This window comes from Mirounga leonina, unplaced genomic scaffold, assembly GCF_011800145.1.
Source record: "Mirounga leonina isolate KUSES-001 unplaced genomic scaffold, KU_Mleo_1.0 Mir_128, whole genome shotgun sequence".
In the NCBI taxonomy this organism is placed as follows: Eukaryota; Metazoa; Chordata; class Mammalia; order Carnivora; family Phocidae; genus Mirounga; species Mirounga leonina.
In genome coordinates, this window is record NW_023270320.1 from 35,093,177 (window position 1) to 35,117,770 (window position 24,594).

The 24,594-nt window shown below is 38.9% G+C and overlaps 2 protein-coding genes across 4 annotated transcripts in view; one reads left to right on the plus strand and one right to left on the minus strand.

Annotated features, from left to right (window-relative positions):
• Positions 1-19,987, plus strand: part of ANGPT2 (angiopoietin 2) — a 54,099-nt gene extending 34,112 nt beyond the window's left edge. The window contains exons 4-9 of one of the 2 annotated variants that reach the window (XM_035004313.1): positions 2,817-3,049; positions 5,548-5,678; positions 11,003-11,104; positions 11,674-11,840; positions 16,005-16,135; positions 18,996-19,987. In XM_035004313.1, coding sequence (XP_034860204.1) covers positions 2,817-3,049; positions 5,548-5,678; positions 11,003-11,104; positions 11,674-11,840; positions 16,005-16,135; positions 18,996-19,156 — 925 coding nt within the window. In that variant the 3' untranslated portion in view covers positions 19,157-19,987. The remainder of the gene's footprint in view (positions 1-2,816; positions 3,050-5,547; positions 5,679-11,002; positions 11,105-11,673; positions 11,841-16,004; positions 16,136-18,995) is intronic. The other variant, XM_035004314.1, reaches the window with a different exon arrangement.
• Positions 1-24,594, minus strand: part of MCPH1 (microcephalin 1) — a 248,745-nt gene that overhangs the window by 106,485 nt on the left and 117,666 nt on the right. For both annotated transcript variants that reach the window (XM_035004310.1, XM_035004311.1), the window contains exon 12: positions 21,989-22,066. In XM_035004310.1, coding sequence (XP_034860201.1) covers positions 21,989-22,066 — 78 coding nt within the window. The remainder of the gene's footprint in view (positions 1-21,988; positions 22,067-24,594) is intronic.

The following is a 24,594-nucleotide window of genomic DNA, read 5'->3' on the forward strand; positions in this document are numbered from 1 at the left end:
TTACATGACACTAAATTTAAACAACACATTTCCTCCATAAAAGCACCTTGTCAAACACCCACCTAACAAACTATAATTTTAGGTGACTTAACAACAGCAAAGCACCACGACTTGGACTGCAAACATCTCACTCAGAATGGGGTTGTACGCGGACTGTTTCTGAATGACCTGCCAAAGCACAGATCCTGAGAGGGATAGCTTGTTATCAGTGGAATTGTCATAAAAACTATATGTAACAAATCCATACCTGCAGGAAGAGTAATCTTTTTAGCAGCTGCAGAAATCACAATCTCTTGTATCACAAATATGAAATGAAGTGACAATAATAAGATTTCCATCAATGAGTGTAAATCAATAAAAATAAGAAAACTGTGCAGATGATTTTCCATCTTTCACTGAGTTTGACATGCTGTGTTTTCAGGTGTCTTATATTTTGACTAACCTAGGATTTTATTTGTGAGAACATCATTACAATTATCTATAAATGTTTTGCACATGTGACAAACCATACCTTTAGATTACTTTCAGTATTTCCCCTGAAGTGTACCTGTTTTCATTACAAATAGTTTCAAATGAAGTCAAAGTACTTATTAGGGTCAATGTTTTTCTGAGAATTGCCACTATCCCATTTTTAGGTTCACCAGCTGAAGGTGAAAATTACTATGTGATTTTCATCTTATCATTCTTTTTTTTTTTTTCCTTCTAAAAATAAATGATTCATTTATGGGCTACTTGTACCAGTTCAATTAAACTGTGATTATTGTTGTGGTGACTATTGTTACTGAAAGTGCTGCCACTGTTACTGTCCCCTTCTGAAGAGCTTTGGTATTTTTTAAAATACTTTTTTAATTAAAAAAAAAAATCTATCCCCCAGTAACCCCATCCCCCCCCCCACCTCCCCTCCAGCAACCCTCAGTTTGTTTCCTAGAGTTAAGAGTCATGGTTTGTCTCCCAAGCCTTGGTATTTCTGCCCACACAGGACACTTCCCCACACTTCTCATCTGCCCATGAGCTATGTTAACAGAAAGACAAGCCATAGCTAAGTCCAACTTCTATGCTGATGATCGAATCGATTCTCCTATCAGAAGATCAGATACTCTGCTGAAGTGTGAGCTTTCAGATGATGTGTGTATTCCTCATGCTGCTCTATCTCCTTTCTTCCACCCCCCACCCCCCTCGGCCATGGCATTTGTGGCAATGTGCCAAGTCCTTGCTATGAATTTACATTCTATTTTCATCTACTTTATCCTGTTTAACTTTCTCTCATTTAAAAACTGTTAATTGTCACTCATTAAATGGATTTCCCAAGCCAGTAATGGGTCCCAATCTGCATTTTGCGAAACAGTGCCCTAGATTATGATCGGAGACTCCTTGCAGCTTTAAATGCAATGCTCTGTGCTTCTGTAATTCATTACACAGTGCTGGCTCTCAGAGCCAGTGTGATTTGGGGTGACCTGATGCTGGGCTAAATTCTTCAATCCAGGCTTGTCTTTTACCTTAATATTAACTACTTTAGATCAAGATGCAACTGCCCTCTGGAGCTATACTGGTAATAGGTTTTGGAGAAACTTTTTTTTTTTTAAATAAATATCCACCCAGGAGTGTTCACAAGAGTGTGATGGGACCATAGGATCGTCCCAAATTTATTTTATGCCTCCTCACAGAATATTAAAGACAACAAAAAACAACTGGATAACAAATTTCAGCAATGTCATTTTGAAGGCAGTATAGATTAGTAACTTAAAAATGCCCCATTTATTTTATGTTAATTGTCTAGGTCAAGCATCACAGGAACACTTCCAAAGCATATTGCCTGAATGCTGATGGTACTAGAAAATGATTTTATGGCAAAAACGGAAAAAACGTATGCATTTATTTTTAGGTTAACTTCTGCCTACAATAAGTCATCTTGGTTTTTAAATTAATAAAAGGGATAGACAATTAAAAAGTAAGTTGGCTAATATCAAGAAAAATAATAAGAAATAACAGTTTAAAAATAATGTGATAACACTCATGAAAGTGGAATGCAAATAAATGCATTACAGTGATTATTTTTTGACTTGGCATACTGACCGAATACTTGCTGTCATATCCTGATCTGCAATGATAAATTTAAGAGCTGCAGTTGAGTTTCTAATAATTATTAAAACTGATCGTTAAAGCTTATAGGTAAGACCTACCATGGGTAGTCAGTTTCTTGGCTGAGTCATGTTGCTTGCAGGGTTAAAGATGCAGAAAATCTGAGTTTCCCCAAAAAGGCACAGCAGGCTTACAGATTATTTGAACTAGAAGGGACCTCAGAGATCATCCGCTAGTCTACTGCCTCTGTTTTCAATATTTATTTCCACAGGTGAATATTCACTTAGGTAGACATGCACCTGAGATCCAGAGTGGGGACGGCCAGGTAACACAGGGAGTCATGCACAGACATGAGGCTCTCAGCCTGGGCTTTCTGCTCACCTCTCCACCCGCCCCCATGCGCTCCCAACACCGAGGCTGCCTTCTTGGTGCATAATTCCATGGTCCCTACAGCAAAACCACGGTCTTCAAATGCACTCCATGTGATAACTTCTAATTGCGGACCTTACATTTTTGCCAGGGTATTTTAGCCTCACATCTATGTCATACTTATTTATCTAACGTTCTCGGCAAGTTTGAGAGCTTCTTCAGGGCTGTGGCAACACCTTCACTCTGTGTGGACAGAGTGTCTTAGAGAAGCAGGAATTCAATAAACATAAAAGATGATATAAGAATTATGAAACTGACTTGATGTCCATAAAGCAATCACTAAACTAACCATTATTTCCCTTTACAAGTTTCCTGGAAAAGAAAGTACTAGACATGGAAGACAAGCATATAGTTCAACTACGGTCAATAAAAGAAGAGAAAGATCAGCTACAGGTGTTAGTATCCAAGCAAAATTCCATCATTGAAGAACTAGAAAAACAACTGGTGACCGCCACAGTGAATAATTCGGTTCTCCAAAAGCAGCAACATGATCTGATGGAGACAGTTCATAATTTATTGACTATGATATCAACATCAAACTGTAAGTCAAGTTTACATATCATTTTTTCTGTCAGTTTTAACTGCCATTATTTTGTAAGTGAAACTCTCAAAATTCCAAAAAATTCTCATCTTTCTGAAAAGGACTATTTCTCCTATGAAAGCTTTAGAGGGTCTCATCACAGAACCAATTAAAAAAGGAGGAAGTAACTCCACTTCCAGTTATTTACCTAAAGAATACAAAAGCACTAACCCAAAAAGATATACGCACCCCTTTGTTTATTGCAGTATTTACAATAGCCAAATTATGGAAGCTACCCAAGCGTCCACAAATAGATGAATAAAGAAGATGTGAATTATATATATATGATATATATATATATATGGAATATAGATATATATATAAGATATATATGGAATATCATATATATAATGGAATAATATATATATATATATATATGGAATAATGTATATATATTATGGAGTATTATTCAGCCATAAAAAAGAATGAAATCTTGCCTTTATAACAACATGGATGGAGCTACAGAGTGTTATGCTAAGTGAAATAAGCCAAAGGCAAATAAGCCAAATAAGCCAATAAGACAAAGACAAATACCATATGATTTCACTCATATGTGGAAATTTAAGAAACCAAAGAAAAAAAGAGAAAAGAAAACAAAAAACCAGACTCTTAACTATAGAGAACAAAGAGATGGTCACCAGAGGGGAGGTGGGTGAGGGGATGGGGAAAATAGGAGGTGGGGATTAAGAATACACTTGTCGTAATGAGCACTGAGTAATGTACAGAACTGTTAAATCACTATATTGTACACCTGATACTATTACAACACTGTGTGTTAACTGTACTGAAATTGAAATTTTTTAAAATGCTGTTTGGGGAGATAAAACAGAAAGAAGGAAGAAGAGGAGGAGAGAAAGAATATATATTTATACTAATTAGTTATTGTGAGGCAAAACACCCCACACATGCTTCCTGGGCTCAAAGAGCCTACTTTGCATTAGTTCCATTGTTCTCTAGATGTCTGAGGCTGGGCAAGTTGCAAATCCACAGCGGACTTTATTTTTTAAGTTTGAAAAGCAAGTCTAAACCCAGAGGACTGTTGTGAAGACTGACTTAATACTTGCATTGACTGGCATAAAACTGTCACTCGAGAAATGTCCGCTCCCTTCTCTCAGCTCGTCCTTAGATATATTTTGCTTACTTTATTACTGTTTTACCTTTCACTTTTTTTTTTTTTTATTTTGGAGGGAAGAAGGGAGGCATCTTCAGTCATTAATTAGAAATGGGATATACAATCTGTGTGGCATTGTCATTTTAAGTTTTTTTTTTTTCCTTAAGCAAATTGGGTCTAGTTCTTACTATGGTTTATTTCCCAATGTCCTTTAAACTTGGATTCTTTTGACACAGACACATTTTGCATATGAATCATGTGAAGATATTCTTCACTTTCATAAGAAATATGTTCTCACATCGTCCTCAAATCATGCAGTTATCCCAGTACTTTTTCACATTCATAGAAAAGGAAAAGACAATCATCTGACATCTGGTGAGAGCAGGATAATGTGAGGTGTTAGCTCTGATGAGCCAAAGTAGAAAAATCATGCAGCTCAAATCCTGGCAGAAAAAAAGCACAGGAGAGAGAGTAGTAGAAGCAGCTTTCTTTTCCCCATGCGCCTCTAGCTGATGTGAAGGTAGAACCTCTGTCTCCCTGTGATGTCTACCCACACAACTAATTCATACGCCTATGCTCTGCTGGGTCTCTGGGTCTCTGGAATGGATATAAATACCTGCAGGAACACACACACACACACACACACACACACACACACACCCTTTTTTATGGCAAAAAGGATTGGGAAGTCTAAATGTTGAGAGCAGAGTAAAAAATTTGAAGGAATTTCATAATCCTAGAATTTTTAGACTTAGAGTAAGAATTTCAAAGACATAGATAAATTAATGGTAGGCTCCTCTTGAACACTAACTATAATGGGACAGTTGCTAAAAATCCAAAGAATATTTTTAATATCTTTATCCAATAGTCTAAAGAAATGTATCAAGACTTATTCTCAGATATTTACCTTTTAAAAAAAGGAGAAAACTTACATCCCCAGCCTGGATAGGATAATGGCTAATGGGACATGCCACGTAGCCTCTGTAGAGGGAACACTGTTTTTAGGTACATTCTTTTTTATTCTTTTCCAATAACTTTAAGTGATTCTACTCAAGACGGAAGATTTTTCTTAAACTAATTGTTTACTATAGTTAATTGCAAAGTACTTGCGTTCCATATTGATGATGAAAAAAAGGAAGTATGGATTACTGGTGATATAATCTTCGAGAATTAATGGAGAAAAGACTGAAGGAGTAATTTTTTTGGAAAGGATAAAAACTGGTGTGTCCTTTCTACTTATTATAAGAATTCAAATATAACAAAACTTGAGTGCATATCGAAATAATAAACTTTTATCTTTTCATGAACCCCCATTAAATGCTTTCCTTTTTTTTTTTTTTTTTTAAAGCAGCTAAGAACTCCTTTGATGTTAAGGAAGAGCAAGTCATTTTCAGAGACTGTGCGGAAGTATTCAAGTCAGGACTGACAACCAACGGCATCTACACGCTCACGTTCCCTAATTCCACAGAGGAGATCAAGGTATGGTGTTAGTCTCCTGGTTTCAGCTGCCTGGCTGTAAACAGGTTATTTGAGAAGCAGAGGAACCACATAATGCAGTTCAACACCCAGACCCTTCCCAACTTCATGCAGAGCCAAGCAACAAACAGTCACGGAGCGTCTGCCTCACACAAAACACCTGCCGAGGGCTCCACATCCAATCACCGCATACACATACAAACCGGGGATGTCAATGACGTAGAAATTTCTATGGCATCATGAGAAGATACGTCATTCTCATTTTCTCCTTGCATTTGACTTAATCGTCATGCTGTCAATTGTTTCTCTTCAGGTGTCAAACTCATTTCATTGCTTTTCAAGAAAATATCCTCCAAATACTAGAGTTCAAATAACCAAATAGTTTGTACTTCAGTTGTTCTTTCAAGGAGCACTGGTATTCCATCAAAAAAAGGTCTCATTTAGCTCACAACGAAAACAGACAAAAAGCTTTCCTTGGACACAACCATGGTACCTCGGTTTGCAGAAGTGATGTACAGACATTTCACATTTCATCATAGAACATATAAGAGGACACATCCTCAGCAGGAGAGACTTACTAAAATTAGTGGTTTTTACTGCTTTGTCAAAGATATCCCAAAGTGAAATCGACTTATTTTTTCCCCAGTTGCGAGGGTGTGCCTAGAGCATACAGTGACTCAAATATAGGGTGGTCCATTCCCTTCATTCATTCTCGGGTGCTGGCAGTCTCCCCCCTCACCCCCCAGCGATTCTGCCCCATCAGTGCAAACGCTGTCACAGGGTCAAATGCCAAAAAGGTCTCAGTGTCATTATGGAAACAGTGTCAGCCTTGTGGACTTGCAGCAAGGGTCTCAGGGACCCCCAGAAGTCTGCAGGCCACACTATGAGGATTGCTGGGGTTGGCTATTCGTACCCCAACTAATGTAGGCTGGAAGACTTAAAACACACCATCAAAGAGTGTGGCTCATTTTCTTCTCAAGTATTTGGAGTTTATTTCAAGGCATAAGCCCAATTACTTTGTGGAAATTGAACCAACAACTAGAACTTACCATCAGGAAAAGTTAGTACATAGCTTAACTCAATTATTCTTAGTTATTCTGGATTACTCAGTGAGCATGGCTCCTGATGTTGCTCTGGGAGACACTGAGCTTTAGATGAGGGGGGGAAAAAAGCACAGCCCCAGGGAATATTACAATGTGGCTTCTCAGAGAGGTCTGATAAGGCAAAATATTACAGGAGATTCGTGTGAAGTGCTACATAATTGTCAGATGACTGCATATATTATATGCTTATAAATATGTCTGCATCTCATTGTAACTGCTACAAGTTGAACCAATGTAAACACTTACAGAAAAGGCCATTGATACTGTATAAAAATGGAAATTTTAGAGGTTCCTGGAACCATTATCTCTTTGAACTCAGTATTATCCTCAGTATTTAAAATGCTAATAAGAGAAAACACTTTCAAAAATCTAAGCATTAAGGATTTAAGGACATAGAATTTGAAACAGTAACATATACTTTGATTATGAATTTAAAAGATAAATATTGTGCTATTGAAGATAATACTTTCCAAAGAAAGTCTTTCTAATTCATTCATGCTGCTTTAAATCAACCTTGGAAACCAGTTAATGTGCCCAGTGCTCTAGAAGCAGTGCATTAGCGGGAAGAAAAAAACAAAACAAAACATAAATAGTCTGCTGCAGATGAGAAAGAAATGAACAAATCCTGTAGGAAGGCTCTCAATCCCCTTTGCAATCTGGTTTTCATAACAACCCTCTGTACACTACTGTCTGTCACCAGATGTTCATCTCTTCTTGGCCTAGAGCAATGGGCACAGGGGTGGCAGCAGGAGGGGGACAGAGGATATCGGTGCAATGTGAATGTTTTGCAAATCCAGAGGGCAACCGCCGATTACACAGCACCAACCAACTGCTCTATAAATGTTCTCCTGACTCGGTGCAATGCTCCCACCCCAGAGCACTATGTCAGCCCAATGGCCTCACTGAAACAACAAGATGAAAATATATAATACTGTGGGACGACGTGAGTCTCAGGTCATGGTTGGAAACATTAGGATTTATATTTCTTTTAAACATTTGCAGTAAAAATAACTCATTGACACAGCAGAAAACAACAATCTTACCAAACCTCAAGTTTCTCATCTCTAAAATAAATGGTCCAGATTAACTCCAGTTTCTAGATTCCCTTCCAGACTTAAGATCCCATAATTCACAATCTGATCGGGGCGGGGCCGGGGAGGGGGAAGTCTGAGAGACTTGAGTTTATATTCCGGCTCTGCGTATTTGTGCCTCTGAGCACATTATTTACCCTGTGTGAGGCCTCAGTTTCCTAATCTGTAATGCGATGAAGTAACCCTAGTCTTACAGAGCGATTTTGAGGTGACAGTGCATACACAGCACTTAGGACAGGACTTAGTACTTAACCATCTATTTGACAAATGGGAATTGTTTACCATTTTGACTGCCCCCAAAGACTATGAGACAACGTCTCTGCATGAAAGGGCAGCCATTTTTGCCCTGTTTCATCTAATTCAGGAAAAGAATGCTCAACAGATCTTCGGGCCGACCTTTTCCAAAAGGGCCTACATATTTCAACTTTATTTTTGAAAAATTCATTAGGTTTCTGCAAAAGATAAAAACTGCATCAAAGGCATTTGAGTTTGTTTTTGCTGGTCAGAGACATAATAATTTCCTTCCCCAGATTTCACAGGGTACCTGTCTCCTAGTATTTATCTGTGTGATTACTGTTTCATCAGTCATTCACCATGGCCTCCGAACCGAAGCATGACATTTAAATCAGGCATTATACACTGAAAGTCTTCAAGTTTTAGAGCAAGATACCAGATCCCTGAACCATGCAACAGTATGCTAACAAAAGCACTAACTGCCCTCAGGTTTGTGGTAGCTGGAGCGCTGAGGTCTTGGGCATTCTCTGAGGAAGTCCACTTTCCTGATGCTGAGATAATCCATTTCATCATTTTCACTCAGTGCCCTCTGGCTACGTGGACAACTCTCTTTGAACACTATCTTCCTCTGAAAGTTTCACGACTCAGTTAACCATGATACTTCAGTTTCTATGAACTCTTTGTTCCTTTTTTCTTTTTATCGGAACAAAGAGATATTAAGGGAATGTTCTAATCATCTCATCGTTGTCCCTGGTGGAGTTAGACAATGGTAGGGCTCAACCCATTTCCACGTGGGCGGTGACTCTCAGGGGTTTGGACTCTGATTTTCGCACGAAGACAAACTTCTTCTGTGATTTAAGTATCCGTGACTTTATAACGGTGATCTTGACAGCAAAGAATCAAATATTCTTGGAACAAGGATAGGCTCGCTAGAAACCATATCCGGCCTTTCCACCCACCAGCATGCCATTTAGGATACAGAGGAAATAACTGGTCTGTGCACACAAAACTCCTTAAACTAGCTTGTTCAGCTAGTTTACTAAACTTTTTTTTTTTTTTTTTTTTTAGAAGACATATTGAGAGAAGTGAGCAGTATTGACCATTGGGTGGACCACAGGCAAATCAGAGGCAGTATTATTATTCATGAACTGATTTCAACTTGGAGCTGCACTGAGGGACTGGCCTACTAACAAAAGGGTCAAGTTTCTCTGTTTTTGGCAGCCCACTATGGTAGAAAAGAAGGTACAGAATGAGGAATTTAAGAGATCTTATTCAAGCCCTATATTCCACTTAATAACTGAATGACTCTGGTCAAATTAATCTAACTTTACTAAATATTTTCACTAAATCCTTCCTCCTTTCACAAATGCAGAATTGCAGTATCACAGCAGAGTTGCTTCAAGATTGCATATAATATATGCCAAGTACCCAGAGCAGTCCTTGGAACAGAGTGGTGCCTACCAATGATAACAAGATAATTAATGATAAGAATAATATCAATACAGGGAGATAGTAAGGGGTCACCTTAAGCAGGTCAATTTTATTTGTCTGGTTAATTTAAAATGGGGAAATCATTTTACTCTTAATAAATGCAATCTTCTATAATGGAACATATGTTCCCAAATGTAAGGATCATCAGGGAAAATAATATAGGCCAAGGGACCTTTGTGGAGAGAGGTGGGAAGAGCAGTGGAGGGAAATCTGCTAGAGAATGGGGGGCTGGGTTCCAAGGGCTGCTCTCTGTCCCATTAGCAATGAGACATCAGACAAGGCACTGTCTGATGTCTGGGTGTGCTCTTGGTTCTCTTTTATCCCCCATTCTTTAGGATTTTAACTCACAAATGCAGAATAGTTCACATTTAAACTTACTCTGCCAAAATTATCTCCATTATTTCCCCAAAAGGGGAAGACTATTTCTAATTGGTTTTGAGTGATAACATTCATATTTACTACCTCGTATGCTGTAGGAAATTCTATCTTAACAGAATTTCTGGGAAAATTTTTCGTTCTACTATAATCTCATTATTTAAAACTATTTATGTAATCTTATTTGCAGGGGTTTTTAATTTCATAATAAAACTCCTGCTGAGTGGAAAGTGAGCATTGCATGCTCCTGGCCCAAGAAGGAATTCTGTGTTCTGGACAAAGTTTAAACCCACCAAGCCAGTTTAAGAGCAAAAATAAAAAGAGCTAGGAGGAGAAATACCATAGGCAGTGAGCAAAGTGCAAAGAAGCTTGAAGGCTTGATCTGTTGGGCAGAGCTGCCAGGCTACTCTCAGGTCACATACAACATTCTGGGTACCCAGGGGCCTCAGATCTCTCATACTGAGGGACGAACCTAGAAATCGGACTTTTATCCCACATGGAAGAAGCCTTCTAGCCCCACAGCATAACATAACAGGGGTCTTGGAAACCCTACAGTGCAAAAGTACTCCTTCTACACAACTCTCTGAGGAGTTAGTAGGGACGGACAACTACCATAAAGGTTTCTGGAGTCATGAACACCAGCTTGTAGATTTCTACAGGTCGGAGATGAGGTTTGGGGCCAAACCACCAAGATGTCCCAATCACAATAAATCTCTTAAGAAACAGCGATCTCTGGGTCAGCGATTGGGGTGGGTCTTTAGCCCAGAACAGATGATGACAAGAAAGTCCTATTCTCATTGACATTAAAATCGTGTTATATTACTGCTTATTTTTCATCATCATTTTGAATTCATGGTTTTCAATTCATTTAAAACCATCTGCTTCTTGGAAGACCACAAAGATTTACCCTGGGGAACCCCATCAGCACAAGTCATTTTGTAGGTATCCACATCTGTCTTGTTTCTGTGAGTTCGGACACAGCCCTGACTCATTGGTGTTTCCCATGCAGTAACTGTGCGCTTCCCATTGGCAGGCATACTGCGACATGGAAACCTCTGGAGGCGGGTGGACGGTCATTCAGCGACGTGAAGATGGCAGTGTTGATTTTCAGAGGACTTGGAAAGAATATAAAGTGGTATGAATAGTCTTTAAGCCATCTGAAAATAATTTTCTTTGTGAAAACTAACTTTCAAAATCTGCAGAACCTTCCCCACAAATCCAAAACTAACCAATGACTGTTGACAACTGTTGTTATCAAAGCATTCCTCTTAACTGGTGTCTCGGTCTCCCCACTAACGAATGACCCTGTCAGTGTAAAGTAAACTATATATCAAAACAAAGGCATGCAAGTGCGAGGCTTATTTTTAATGGCAGGCTCAGCATTTTTCAGTAAGCCAAAAGTTTCACAGAACTTCCCATGTCAATAAACCGAGCTGTTTACGCTCATGTTTCTATTGGTGATCCCCCAAAGTAGTTCTAATTACTCTAGTCCTAATTTTCTTTCAGTAGAAGCCTGGTTTCTTAAAACTGACCTTTAAAAAAAATCTTTCTTATATGGAAGACCCCAAATTTTCAGAGGGCAGGAAAGAATTTCTGCTGAATATTTGGCAGTCATCCCATGTTAAACGGATAGATTATTGATTTCAAATACGTGCAGAAAAAACAAATAAATGAGATGACTGAATTTTACCACTTGGGTTGCAGGGATTTGGGAACCCTTCCGGTGAACACTGGCTGGGAAATGAGTTTGTTTCCCAAGTGACCAATCAACAGCCCTATGTGCTTAAAATACACCTTAAAGACTGGGAAGGGAACGAGGCGTACTCACTGTATGAACATTTCTATCTCTCCGGTGAAGAACTTAATTACAGGTGAGTTGTATGTAACTGAAAAACATTAACAGATTTGCTGGGTGAGCATTCCATAAAGTGATAGCCCCACTGCATTAACCAGTATCTGAAGTACTCGGAGGATACCCTAAATGGAAAAACATCTCGTTTCTTACAGTTCTATGCTGTCTTTCAGGAAGTTCGTCTAGTTTTAAAATTCTAACTTTGGTTTTAATGATACAAGGAAAACTTCACGAGGACAGCATTTGGTTTGTTGTCTCTGCTGTGTATCCTCAAAGCATAGATGAACCCTGCCTGGCAGATAACGGGCATTCAACAAGTATTTATAAAATGTGTGAATGCTGTGTCCGTATTAGAAAATGTCATGCCAATATCATAACAGAGGTCTACCTATGACTATGTGGTTTTCTTCTAAAAGGTTTTAACAGTTGAATATATCTTTCTGCACTTAAAGCACACTTGATTGTTATGTTCCATCCCAAAGTCAGGAAGAGTTACCAAGTTTAAAAGTGGCAGAGTTAGGTGGGAGGGTTAGTCATGCAAGTCCTTTACTCTCTGCCGTAGAAACAACAGCCGATTCACAGCCCTCCCTTAGTATTTGCCTTGCCCCACGCATTTGGCGGCACTCGTGTGGAATGTTCCAAGACAAGCATGGGCATCCCTGACTCAGAATTTAGTTTCTGGCTCTAAAGCCGGAAAGAGAGTAGAGGCGGAGAGCAGCGGAGGCACTGAAAGACCGGTGCCTGACAAGCAACCGTGTATGGCAGGAAAAAGCACATACCTGCACATGGCCTCGAGGAAGGAGGTACCCAGAAACCCACGTGCAAGGCCGGAGGGTGGCACCATGGGGATGGGCCTCAGATTCAGACACCAACACAGCCCTGACGGAGTCTCAAGAGCACAGGCATACACGTCATGAAAATACCCGCCCTGGGGTCAGAAATCAACCAAGTTCAGCAGGAACATCCCAGCAAACAGTCCTACGTGGCCTACGGTCCCACCTAAATCTCATTAACGCCCAACTCAGACCCTCTGCTCAACAGAAAATCCAAAATCCGAACAGCCTGGAAAATAAACATGATTGCAAAGTCCTTGAGCTGGCTTCCTAGGGGTCACAGTGAATGAATAGCACAGAAACACAAGGTGAACAGCTTTTGCCTGAACTACCTGAGAGCCATAGAGCGTCCAGTAGGTCCTGCTTTAGAAATGGGGGCGGGGTGGGGTCAAAATTTTGAAGATGGTAATGTACCACATGCACTGACATGACTTTTAAGAGTCAGTGAAACACAGCCCACCAATCCTCATTATGGAGAGAGCAGGGCTCCTTGGAGAGGGAACAACGCAGAAGAATGAAAAGATAGGTGTTTGGGCCTTGCTGCAGCCCCAAGTTGACTCCAAGGAGATCAAAACGTCAATGAATTTTTAGACACGAGTGGTTGGTCATTCTTTTACTTCCAAGCTAAATATTTTTTCAACTGGCAACAGTTAGGACTTTACAACAGACGAATTGAAAAAAAAAAATTAAAAAAAAAGAAAGAAACACAAAAATTAAGGATTAGACTTTATATAAGGAGATTTTACAAAATGGGTCATTACCCTTGTATGCTGACATTATAAAAATATTTTAAACCGAGATGGTTCTTAACAGATACTTCCTTTAGAAATGCGATCAGTTTTGGCAGACGCCATTTAAAAGAGCACACATTCATTTAAAGCTCGGTTTAATCTATGTGGCGGGATACGGCAGATACCACATAGAAACCATGACTGTCCCAGTAAAACACGGCAGTGTGATAAGGGACTGACATGGCTCAGTAAACAACACAGGGGTCTCAGAGTACCACTGTCTGCAGCCACGGACTTGGGTTTTTTCCAAAGAAGTGTCCCCCAAATGCTGGAAAACTGAAAAATAAATGTCATGAGGGAAGGACAAATGCATCAACAGAATTTTTTTTTTTTTTTTTTTTTTTGCTAAAACTAAAAACTGCTTGTGTGTTAAACCTTGAAGACTGGTCACTCTTCGCAAACATTCTAGCAGCTCTAATCAAACATGCAGATTTCATTATTCAATGCTGATGTTGCTTTTTACATTCCACTGTTCTATAAATTCAAACTGATAGCAATATAAAGCAATTTCAAGAAATGTGGTTATTCTTAATAACCAAATTTAAAAGAAACCAACTATAAACCAGGGGGCCCTATAAGAGAAGGATCTAAAAATGATACAACCTTTCTCATAAAGACAAATAAAAGATAGCGTTCTCCCAGATTCTGCTTCACTCTGGGGACGTTTCATGAGTCCCACGAGAACTGATGTTGTAAGGGGAGAAGAGGCTAGAAAGGAGTAAGGGCAAGCAGAGTGGTTTATCTCAACCCTATCTGTGATTAATGAGAAGGGCCTGGAAAGAAATTAAAGTGTTTCAAAATCCCAGGGATGAGTAGAACTTACATAAATGCTTTGCAGCAGGTAATTAGAGGCTGTGCCAGGGACCAGGGTCATTTTTGAAATATGAGGATAACGCTGAAATTCAGAAATTCAGCCAGTGCCTTATGATGGGGGTTTCTAGAGCTACAGTACTAAAAACAATTTTAAATCTAAGTCTTTAACACAAAAGCCACTTAGAACCAACACTTTATGGGGGCGCCTGGGTGGCTCAGTCTTTAAGCGTCTGCCTTCGGCTCAGGTCATGATCTCAGGGTCCTGGGATAGAACCCTGCATCGGGCTCCCTGCTCCGCGGGAAGCCTGCTTCTCCTTCTCCCACTCCCCCTGCTTGTGTTGTGTCCCCTCTCTTGCTGTGTCTCTCTCTGTCAAATAAATAAATAAAATCTTTTTAAAAAAAAGAACCAACACTTTATGGAACTCCATTTGGCATGCTCCATACCCCCATCTTTGCATAACCCCTCCTCAGTAAGCAAACATCCCTGGTAAAGGTCCCCCAGGGTAGAACCATAACAGAGGAGTTAGATGCATCTGGTGCAAATTCTAGCTCTACCACACTCCTATCTCAGAACCTCAACATTTTTATACATAAAAACAGGAGAAACGCCTGACTCTCAGGGCTGGTATGTGCATTCCATGAATACACCCGTGAATGGTTAGAGACAAAAATTCAAAACGGCAACCAAAACAATGACAGATTCATTAGCATAGAAGAGTTTCTAATTAATAATTCATTGTGAAAGGTTCCCTGGGGAACCTTTCCTCTCTACCCTCTGTTCCAACGTGAATTCTTGGAAATTATATTCCTTTCAAGGTAGTGGTTTAATGAAAGATGAGCGTCATTTGGGGGACTCAGAGTACAATTCTCCCTGGGACATCACAGGGTTTCGATCTGTAGGATCCCTGGGTCACAAAGACTCAATGATCTGGGCTCCCACACTGCCATACCCCCTGTCCCCACACAGTAAGTCCACGTCCTGCAGAGCCACCCACCAGCACAGGAAGCCCTGCTCTGAGCTGTACTGTGCAATCTGCCCACGGCTCTCTTGAGGCAGTGTTACCATACTTGCTCTTTCCCTTCACTCTCCTCCTTGGCACACAGATCACTGATGCAAGCCAGAGTCTTGCAATCTTCTAAAAGTATGGGCTATTATCTAGTGTCGAACTTAATATCACATTTATTCCTTTCTCAGTGTCTAGCAAGTTTATTACAATACTCTACAGAAATGAGGCAAGGCAACCATCAGGATGTATTTTCTATATAGTTCTGTAGGTTTCTACTCCAAATTCAATGATCCTTCCCTTGCCTACTAGCCTGTCCATCCCTACCACCCCACTGAAAATCATGATGCTTGAAGCTGTCTGGTTATCTCGAGACTCTCATTCCTGTATGGATGATGCCTGGAGACCTGGAAAGAGGACCGTTTCACGTTGTATTCCCCCCCTCCTGTTTATCTGAAAGCAGCGGGCCCTGAAGCCCCTGCTGATGCTTGTGCAAGTGATATGAGCTGAAGGTTTCATGAAAACATTCCTCATTGCCTAAGGATTTGATGATAAGTTGGTTCCTGTTTATACCAGTGCAAAAATATTTTGTCCAGAGTACGCATTAGTACACCAACCAGTACAGAATGCATTTCTGCAGAATGGAATTCTTCATTATAAAAAATTTTCCACTGCGGTAAATCAACAGCCCAAGCCAATTACGTTCTTTTCTTTTCTTTTTTTCTTCTTTGCATGCTTGCAGGATTCACCTTAAAGGACTTACAGGGACGGCCGGCAAAATAAGCAGCATAAGCCAACCAGGAAATGATTTTAGCACAAAGGATGCAGACAACGACAAATGTATTTGCAAATGTTCACAAATGCTCACAGGAGGTGGGATGACTTTTCTCTCTTCCTATTTGTTTTGGCAAGGAAGAATTTCATAGAGTGAAAGGTTGGCTATTTGGACTTGAACTTGTGATTGGTGACAATGTCCACATTTCATAAACAGACTTACTAGATGTAGGGAGATTTGTTTTTCACCTTTTCAGACTGTTGAGTCTTAAGATTGTGATGTGGAGATGGAACTGTCAGCAGGCCAACTGTGTCTCTTCAGGACCTCACTCTGGCACAGAGAGGGGACATCTGACATCCAGCAAGCTCTCTTGAGCTGGTGCTCACTGAGCAGCAGATGTCAGGGCCACACTTTAATTTCATTTTATTAAGAAGGTTAAAAATTCAAAACGGCAACCAAAACAATGACAGATTCATTAGCATAGAAGAGTTTCTAATTAATAATTCATTGTGCAAACATGGAATTTCCAGGTACCTTTCTTTAAAGATTTCATTAATATACAGCAAATACTTACAAACACAAAGAAACTAATTAGCCAACCTGCTTTTTTTTCTTTTTAGTGCACCAAATTAAAATGAACAGTTGTCCACTTTAAATCAAGGTGTTTATGCTCATGCTCTTCTTGCTCCCTACCTTTCATATCAGACTGCTCTAAAAAAAAACTGAAACCACACCCAGAAACAAGAGACTATTTTAACAGTCACTTAAGATGGCCAGATTAGTATCCAGCAACATTTAAGAGTTCAATGACAGGGACCAACTGCTAGAAAATTTACTCTTCCAATTTCTAAAAGTTTAAAAATCAAATGACCAGAACCACTTAATTGTGACCGAGACAAGAAAAAAGCTTGACAAAGGCTATCAGGTGAGTTCTCAGAAATATTGAAAGACTTAAACCAGCAACAAAAATTCTGCTGAGATACAAACAACGTAAAGGCAAACGGGAAGTTGGCAGGGTTTAATTTGTAGAGACCGCAAATTATATTACCAAAAGTTCATTCTTTACTCACCCAGGAAAGAAAAAGGTAAAAGCTGTGGTCAATTTATTTGACAAATATAAGGTAACTACATAAACAAGACCTAAGCTTATCATGTGTTTGCACATCAGTGAAGAATCATTTACCGTCAAGAGAAAAGATTTATTTATGAAAATAGTTTGAAATTCAGTAATTTTCCTATCTTTAAAATAATACTGAAAGAATTAGAATCCATTAAAAAATCAGTCCTGTGGTTCTTTAGATAATATATTTATATGTATCCACATAATATATACTGGCAACACAGGTCTTCTCTATTAGCCATATTTATTTCAATAATTATTTCAATGAAAGAAAGCTATTATATTGATTGTGTAAAAGCTGCCTGTCTCCCTCAACCTTTTTGAAGCCAACAAAAAGGGGAAAAGGGGTGGGGGGGGGACCAAATGCACCGAATCCTTTTTCCCATCTGCCATTCCCACACTGAACCCAGCTGTCCACTCGAGAGGGCGGTGGTTTTCAGACCACCCGTATGTCATGAGCTACTCAAGAGACTAGGAGAAGTGCATTAATAACCAAGGAAACAATATATTTATTTACTCGAATCACAATTTAGGGCTGGGAGTAGAAGTGGGAGAGACTGGGGAGAAACACACAGCCCAAGAGAGAAAGTGAAGCAATAGGATTTCAGGCCCCAGCCCATTGTCTGGGCGCCGGGCAAACCAGCCTAATGATCAGCTAGGTTTTTGCTGGGACAGCAAATTCTATAGTTACGTCAGCCAACAGGCTCTAGGGCGGACAGATCTATGAATCTGCAACATTCCTGAATATTTTCAAAGATTCTGACTAATACACACAAATTTCTTATCAAATCGACGTTAATCTGAATCCGCTCAAGACATGAGCTGTAACTGGATGAAATAATCGATCATCACAGTCCAGTGTGTAAATATAATAATATAATCATTACATCAAAATATTTTTTATTTAAACAAATAAAACTTCACAGATACAACTAAAGCTGTCCTGCCAATACCTGCCTGTGGGGTGAGCAATGAATTCAGGTTCATTCACATTAGTTATTTATTGTACTAGGTATGCAGATACCATGAACAGCTGTTTTTTCCTATATTCTAAAATCTTACATAAATGGCATCGTACTGTATGTGTACTCCCAACACAATGTTTCTAAGATTTATTTAGATTATGTAGATCTAGGTCATTCCTTCTCCTTGAAAACCAGGGCTTCTGGCACACTCTTGTTTCTAGGTAAAAGCATCAAAACCCCAAGCATGGCCATTCAGGTGTCCATGCAGACCCACCCCTCCCCTGCTGCTGTGCCAGGCAGCTCCCCTCACCTCAGTGAGCACACCACTATCGCTTTCAATTTCCTTTTTGTCTCTAGGGCTTAAAGATTTCCTTTTCATCTAGCTTCCCTGAATTCTTAAAATTTGGAATCATTTAAAAAAAAAAAAATGTCTGGTAGAAGGAGGGAAGCCTGAATCCATCTGGCCCACTAAGTTGCTGGAACCAGAAAGTAATCCAATGAGGGTCATCCATCCATTCTTCAGTGTTTTGACTTATCCCCACTTTCCACTGTACTGTGGTGGTCACCAAATCGGGACCAGGGAAGACGTGCCATGCATGTCTATGGGTGACTGGTCTTTCCACACAAGGAAAACGGAGTACAACAGCCCATAAAAACATGTGCCATATGGAACTAGGATTTAACTTGGGTAAAGCTGGAAAACCATCGCTCTCGTCTGTCAGTGGGGCACATTCTACACCCCTGCATCTTTGCATGTGTCTACTTAAAATGCACGGAATGTGACGGGGGCATTAGTCAAGTGTTTCTAATGCCACGGTGAGACAGAGTTGGGGTTGCCTAGTTCCTAATTCCTTCTGCGTCTTACTTTCACAGGCTGGTGGTTTGATGCATGCGGTCCCTCCAACTTGAACGGAATGTACTACCCACAGAAGCAGAACACAAATAAGTTCAACGGTATTAAGTGGTACTACTGGAAAGGTTCAGGCTACTCGCTCAAGGCCACGACCATGATGATCCGACCAGCAGATTTCTAGATGCCTGCACACACCTGGGGAGTGGCGGCCAATTACTCTATTTCCAGAGACCTAATCCTGAAGATCTAAAAGACAAGGCTGCATACTGTGTCCTCATCCACCTCAGAGAGGCAGCGTGCGCTCAGGTGCCACAGGGATCCATGAGCTCCAGCTTAGAGCCCCGTAAACCTCCCCACTCAAACCTGCATCAGTCACGCACCGACGCACAGCCCTGGTATCGTGACCTGGTAGAATGCCTATGTGAAGATAAATCTAAGCCTGCAAATTTAAGACTGACAATTTACAGACTCTGGTGTCACAACCAAGAATGTTGTGCCGGGTTCATCCGCAAATAACTGGAAAACAGAACACTTAGGCTATACAGTCGAGATAACCTTGGAGCTGCATTTTTCTAAGCCCTGTTTATAGACTGTGTAAATATCCATATGTCCTGAATTCAGCATCACTATCGTAATTGAAAGGAAGAAAAAATCTCTAAGCCATAAAAATATATTATATATTCAGGGATTTTTCTGGGAAGTGCTTATTTGCAGTTTAATATTTGGAGAAGGAAAAAACATAGTTAACGCATTTTTGCTCCTCCTCTTAGGTGCTTTAAACTTTCATTTTGAAATCAGCATATTTACGAACGTGTTGACAGCATAGTTTTAAGTTAATGCTCAAATATATATTTCAAGTTTAAATGGTGAAAACTTCCAGGATCTCTGAAATTAATAGAAATGTGTGTTCTTTTAGTTTATATGAAGATTGTACTATTTTTTTTCTGCCTGGCTGTTAAATATGAAGGTATTTTTAGTAATTAAATATAAATTATTAGATAATTACATTTAACCTTTATGATAATATTTACGATTTTGTGATTTGATTCTGAAACCATTGGTTATGCCTCATGACAAGGAAAGATTCGATTTTTAATGACGAAGAAAATTATACATTTAATTCCATGACAAAGAGACTTTACTATCTTTTCCTCACTATTCTATTACAAAGGTCTTTTTTTTTTCTATTAAGTTATATTTTAGAGAAGTAGGCTACAATTTAGTTTATGGTTGAAAAACCTTCTATTTAAAGCACATACAAAGCTATACTTTTCAAGCTAGATTCACCCTTAAAGTCTTTTTTTTTTTTTTTGATGTCCACCAGCACACTTAAAAAAAAAAAAAGCATTTTGGGGTACAAAACCAAAATTTGATGTTTACAATAGATTCAAATCTTTACAGAAAATTCTGAGAGCATGGATTTAAGCTCAGGGCTGCAAAACTTTAAACCCCTAGAGTTTTAACTGCATCTGAAGTTTTCATAGCACAATTAACATTAATGTACATCATGTAATGCTTTGTAATTTGGAAGCCATTTCTCACGTATTTGCCTTGGAGTCGGCTGCTGCTAGGAAGTGTAGGGCCACATTTGAAACCAGAACTTACCTCATGTCTGTCTTCACCTTATGGGGTTCTACTACTATGTTTTTTCTTTATTCCGTTCTTTCTTATGTAATTTATTTTCCCTCTATATGCCTCCACCCCAACTTCATCTGAGAATACTAACATCTGTTGCATGTTTTGAGTCAGTTTATGGACTCTGGAAGAGTCCGGCACGCCACTTTCTCTACCACTTCGCTGTGCTTCCCCGACAAATATATTGAGGAAAGAACCTCCCCATCTTTGAACAGTCTCTCTTGTTACATTTAAGTAGGCTTTATAAATTCAACAGAGCACAGCTTTGTACCAAGTTAAAACATTATCTGGTAATAAGAAGATATCTCCACTGCAGAAGAAACCCTAAGTTCCTGTGATGTCTCGATGACCACATGGCAGACACTGAGGTGGACCAGTGATAAGATGGGAAAAATTGGCAATAGCATACTTGATACCGTGTGCCCACACCGGCAGGTGAGATGCACTTCAAAGACACGCCACACTGTGTTACACAGAGTTACGTATACTCTCTTATGACAGAGAGTAGGGGGGTTTGTGTCTTTACACTTCAATTCCTTATGTGGTATATCAAACAGAGTCTTGCCAAGAAGAATGTTTTTTCTCCTTAAGAAAATATTTATAAAGTGGAGGGAAAATCAAAATGATAATCTTAAAAATGAAAATAAAAGCAATCCAACAACCTAGATAAATAGGTGATGAGAGGGCAACGTCCTATGCATACTTCAAATAACAGCAAATAACACCAGCCCTGGTCATAGATAAAAACTGCCACTTCTCTTTCAGGTATTAATCTTCCAAAAGCATAAACTGTGTCACAAACCAGTTAACTTTTCTGAAAATGAAAGCCAACATCTACATGATCCTGCTTCCAATTAAACCTGAAATTACCTATTTAATTGTTACTTAATCTTTTAAAAAATTAGAACTTCCATTAAGCATTCAAAATATTTAAAATTTAAAATGCAGTAAACTTAAAGCTGCATTTGGGAAGAGCATCAGAACATAAGGACTGCATCATGTTGCCAGCAGGCCATGACTTTTATACCTATCAGTTCTGTCTCTAAAAGCAGTAACAGCTTTATTTCTCAAAGCAGTAAATAAGACATCATACCACCTCCTCAAGAATCTAGTCCTTTTTCATCTCTTCTTTTTCTCAATCCTGAGGACTTTCATAACTAAAATTCTTTAAGATTTCATTCCACATGATTTTTTGCAGAATATTCTCACATTCCTACATTTGTTCTCACAAACGGATAAAAAAAGTATTATGAAAAATTCCATGAAAATGTGTTTTTAATTGCAAGCTTAATTAAAACTTGAGTCCATATCTATGCAAATAATAATTTCCTGAGAATTCTGAATTGTATTTACCATAATAAAATAACATCTGACTTACAGGAGCTGCAGGGAAGTAGTTAGAAAGTTCAAACGGTTCCTCAGGAATCCAGTAACCCAGTTCCAAAGACCACAGTACCTACAAGTGACACAATAAGCAGACATTTATTATAGATTCATTAGGCTCTCGGTGGATAATAAACTACTTTGAAGATAGAGCCAAAACAACACAAAAAACCCAGCAGTGACTACGTACTCCATAGATCTGAACCAGATGTGTCTTACACAGCAAAGTATCATCAGAATCTTCATGCTGCATCAATCTTATGAATAATAAATGCTTCTCTTTAAGAAAAAAACGTTTCCAATGACTAGAAATCTGGGTTATTATTCTAGTGAGGCCAAATACTAAACACCACCCCAATAACAAACATCTGAAATACCTTTTTAAGAATTCCAAGTTTCCAATTTAAAGAGTCATTATAGACAACCCTCAGTAAATATTCCAGGATTTTATTAATTTAAAAAAAAAACATTTATTAGGAGAAGATAGATCATAAGCTTAAACTAAAAAAGCAGCCCTTCTGGTATGTGATTTTGTTTCTAACATGGACTAATATTTTCAGAAGTTCTCCTAAAACATTTGAAAATCCTTCCCAGGCTTTGGAAGGATAAAATGTTTCATAAACAAGCCTTCAGTATTATTATTTATTATTGTTATTTGAACCCGCATATTTTAAATGATCAAAATGATGTTTTTGTTTTTAATTCAACAATTTTCAAGATTCTATAGTCATCTCTACTTGATGACCAAACTCCCTGAAAATCTGTTTCTATTTCCATGCACCAATAGAATTTTATAACAAAAATAATCAACTGAATTACATATCCCGTATTTATTTTTCATCTGCAATTTCATTTCTTACATTCAGTGAATCCACGCTCTTTTCTAGAGTCGCTACATAAAGTTTAAGTTTGTTTTGCTGAATTACCAGGGATGAGGAGGGAGTTTTCCTGTTTGGCAGTTTCTAAGATTAAGACCCATCTATGGGAGCTTGGTCTTAAATATTTCTAAGAAAAAGTGCACATGCTGGTGGAATAAAGACAATAACAAGATACAGAATCTGAATGACAATTCTCAGCACCGGTATGGATCTTACTTTAAAACTGAAGCATTTATTCACTCAATACTGTTTCTTCATCTCACTAACCGCTTGTCTGTGAACAACGTATTGAGAGCCTATGGTGAATAAGAACCCACGCTAGGTCCTGAAAACACAAACCCAATCCCAGAGGAGTTCACTCTCTGGCAGGAGGCATGAAGGCAAACCACAAATGGTGATTTCTCAAAACAGTACTGTGGGAACCTATAGAAGAAGCAAACTAACTCTAAGAGAATCAAGGAAGGGTCCACAGATGAGGTGACGTTTGAAACGGAGTCTTAAAGGATGAGTAAGAGTTCATCAGGCAACGTGAGACCAGAGTGAGGAGGGGAGAGGACATTCCAGCACGGAAAGAATGCCACATGCCAAGGCAGGATTAAAGCGGTTTCCTTTTTTCTTTTTTTTTTTTTTGGGCTAAAGGGTGCTTTGGAAGAAGTGGTAAGAAAATCGGGTTGATTAGATTCCTATGGTAAGGTATAATAATATACCCTGTTTCTATCACTGTGTCTGCAGGGCACATGGCAGAAGAACAATCCAGAAAAGACAGGAGAAAGCTCTGAGGGTGCTGAGCCCCAGATGACAGAATGGGAATGGAGTATGATGCAGGGCAATGTGTCTTCACTATAGAGACAGGAAGTGATGAGTTGTGTTCTCAAAGACCCTAATTCCATCTTCACGTAGATCTGGGTGTACACGAGCATTTTGTCAGTTAAGTCTCTTTTTGCTTACCCCTGATTTTACTGGCTAACCAATATAGATAGATAGACAGACAGACAGACAGACAGATAGATAGATAGATAGATAGATGGATAGATAGATAATCTTCATAAGATCAATGAAAGAGGGTATGAAAAAAATGGTACAGTGAAATCATGTTTCTACCTGGCTATTTAGAGGTGGTTAAAACATTTAAGTAACATAGTGTTTGCCTTACTTTTATCAACGTGTGATATCATTTACAGAGACACACTAACAACATCTGTGTGGTTCCCTACAAATCTGTGATTAGCCCAGGAAGTAAAATGTAAAAAGCTTCAAAATCAGGTTCATTTAAGACATGAGGCAATGTGAAAGAATTAGGATAGTGAGAAACATAATGTACCAGTGAGACAATCCAAGGAACCAGTCTTAAAAATGCGTGTGGCATTTGAGTTCAAATGTAGTCCACATTAAAATGTCAACTGAACCTCCTGGAGAAAATTTATGTTCTCTGAGTTTGACCCTTTCTAAATGTTATGAAAATAAAGCCATAAGGCATCTATAGTAGAATTTTGGCAAGTGAATTAATAAATTGAATTTAGGTAGGCATCCCAGAAATTAATATTGAACAGAGATAGCAGAAAACACTGATTTGATTGTAATGAAATCATCAAATCAGAAACATAGTGCAAGCTTTTCACTTTAGTTCTTTCATTAACCAAAGTTATCTTTAGCTTAGTAGAGTGTTCAATATTGGGAAAATCTACTCTGCAAGATCACAGTTAAGGCTGTAAGTGAACTAAAA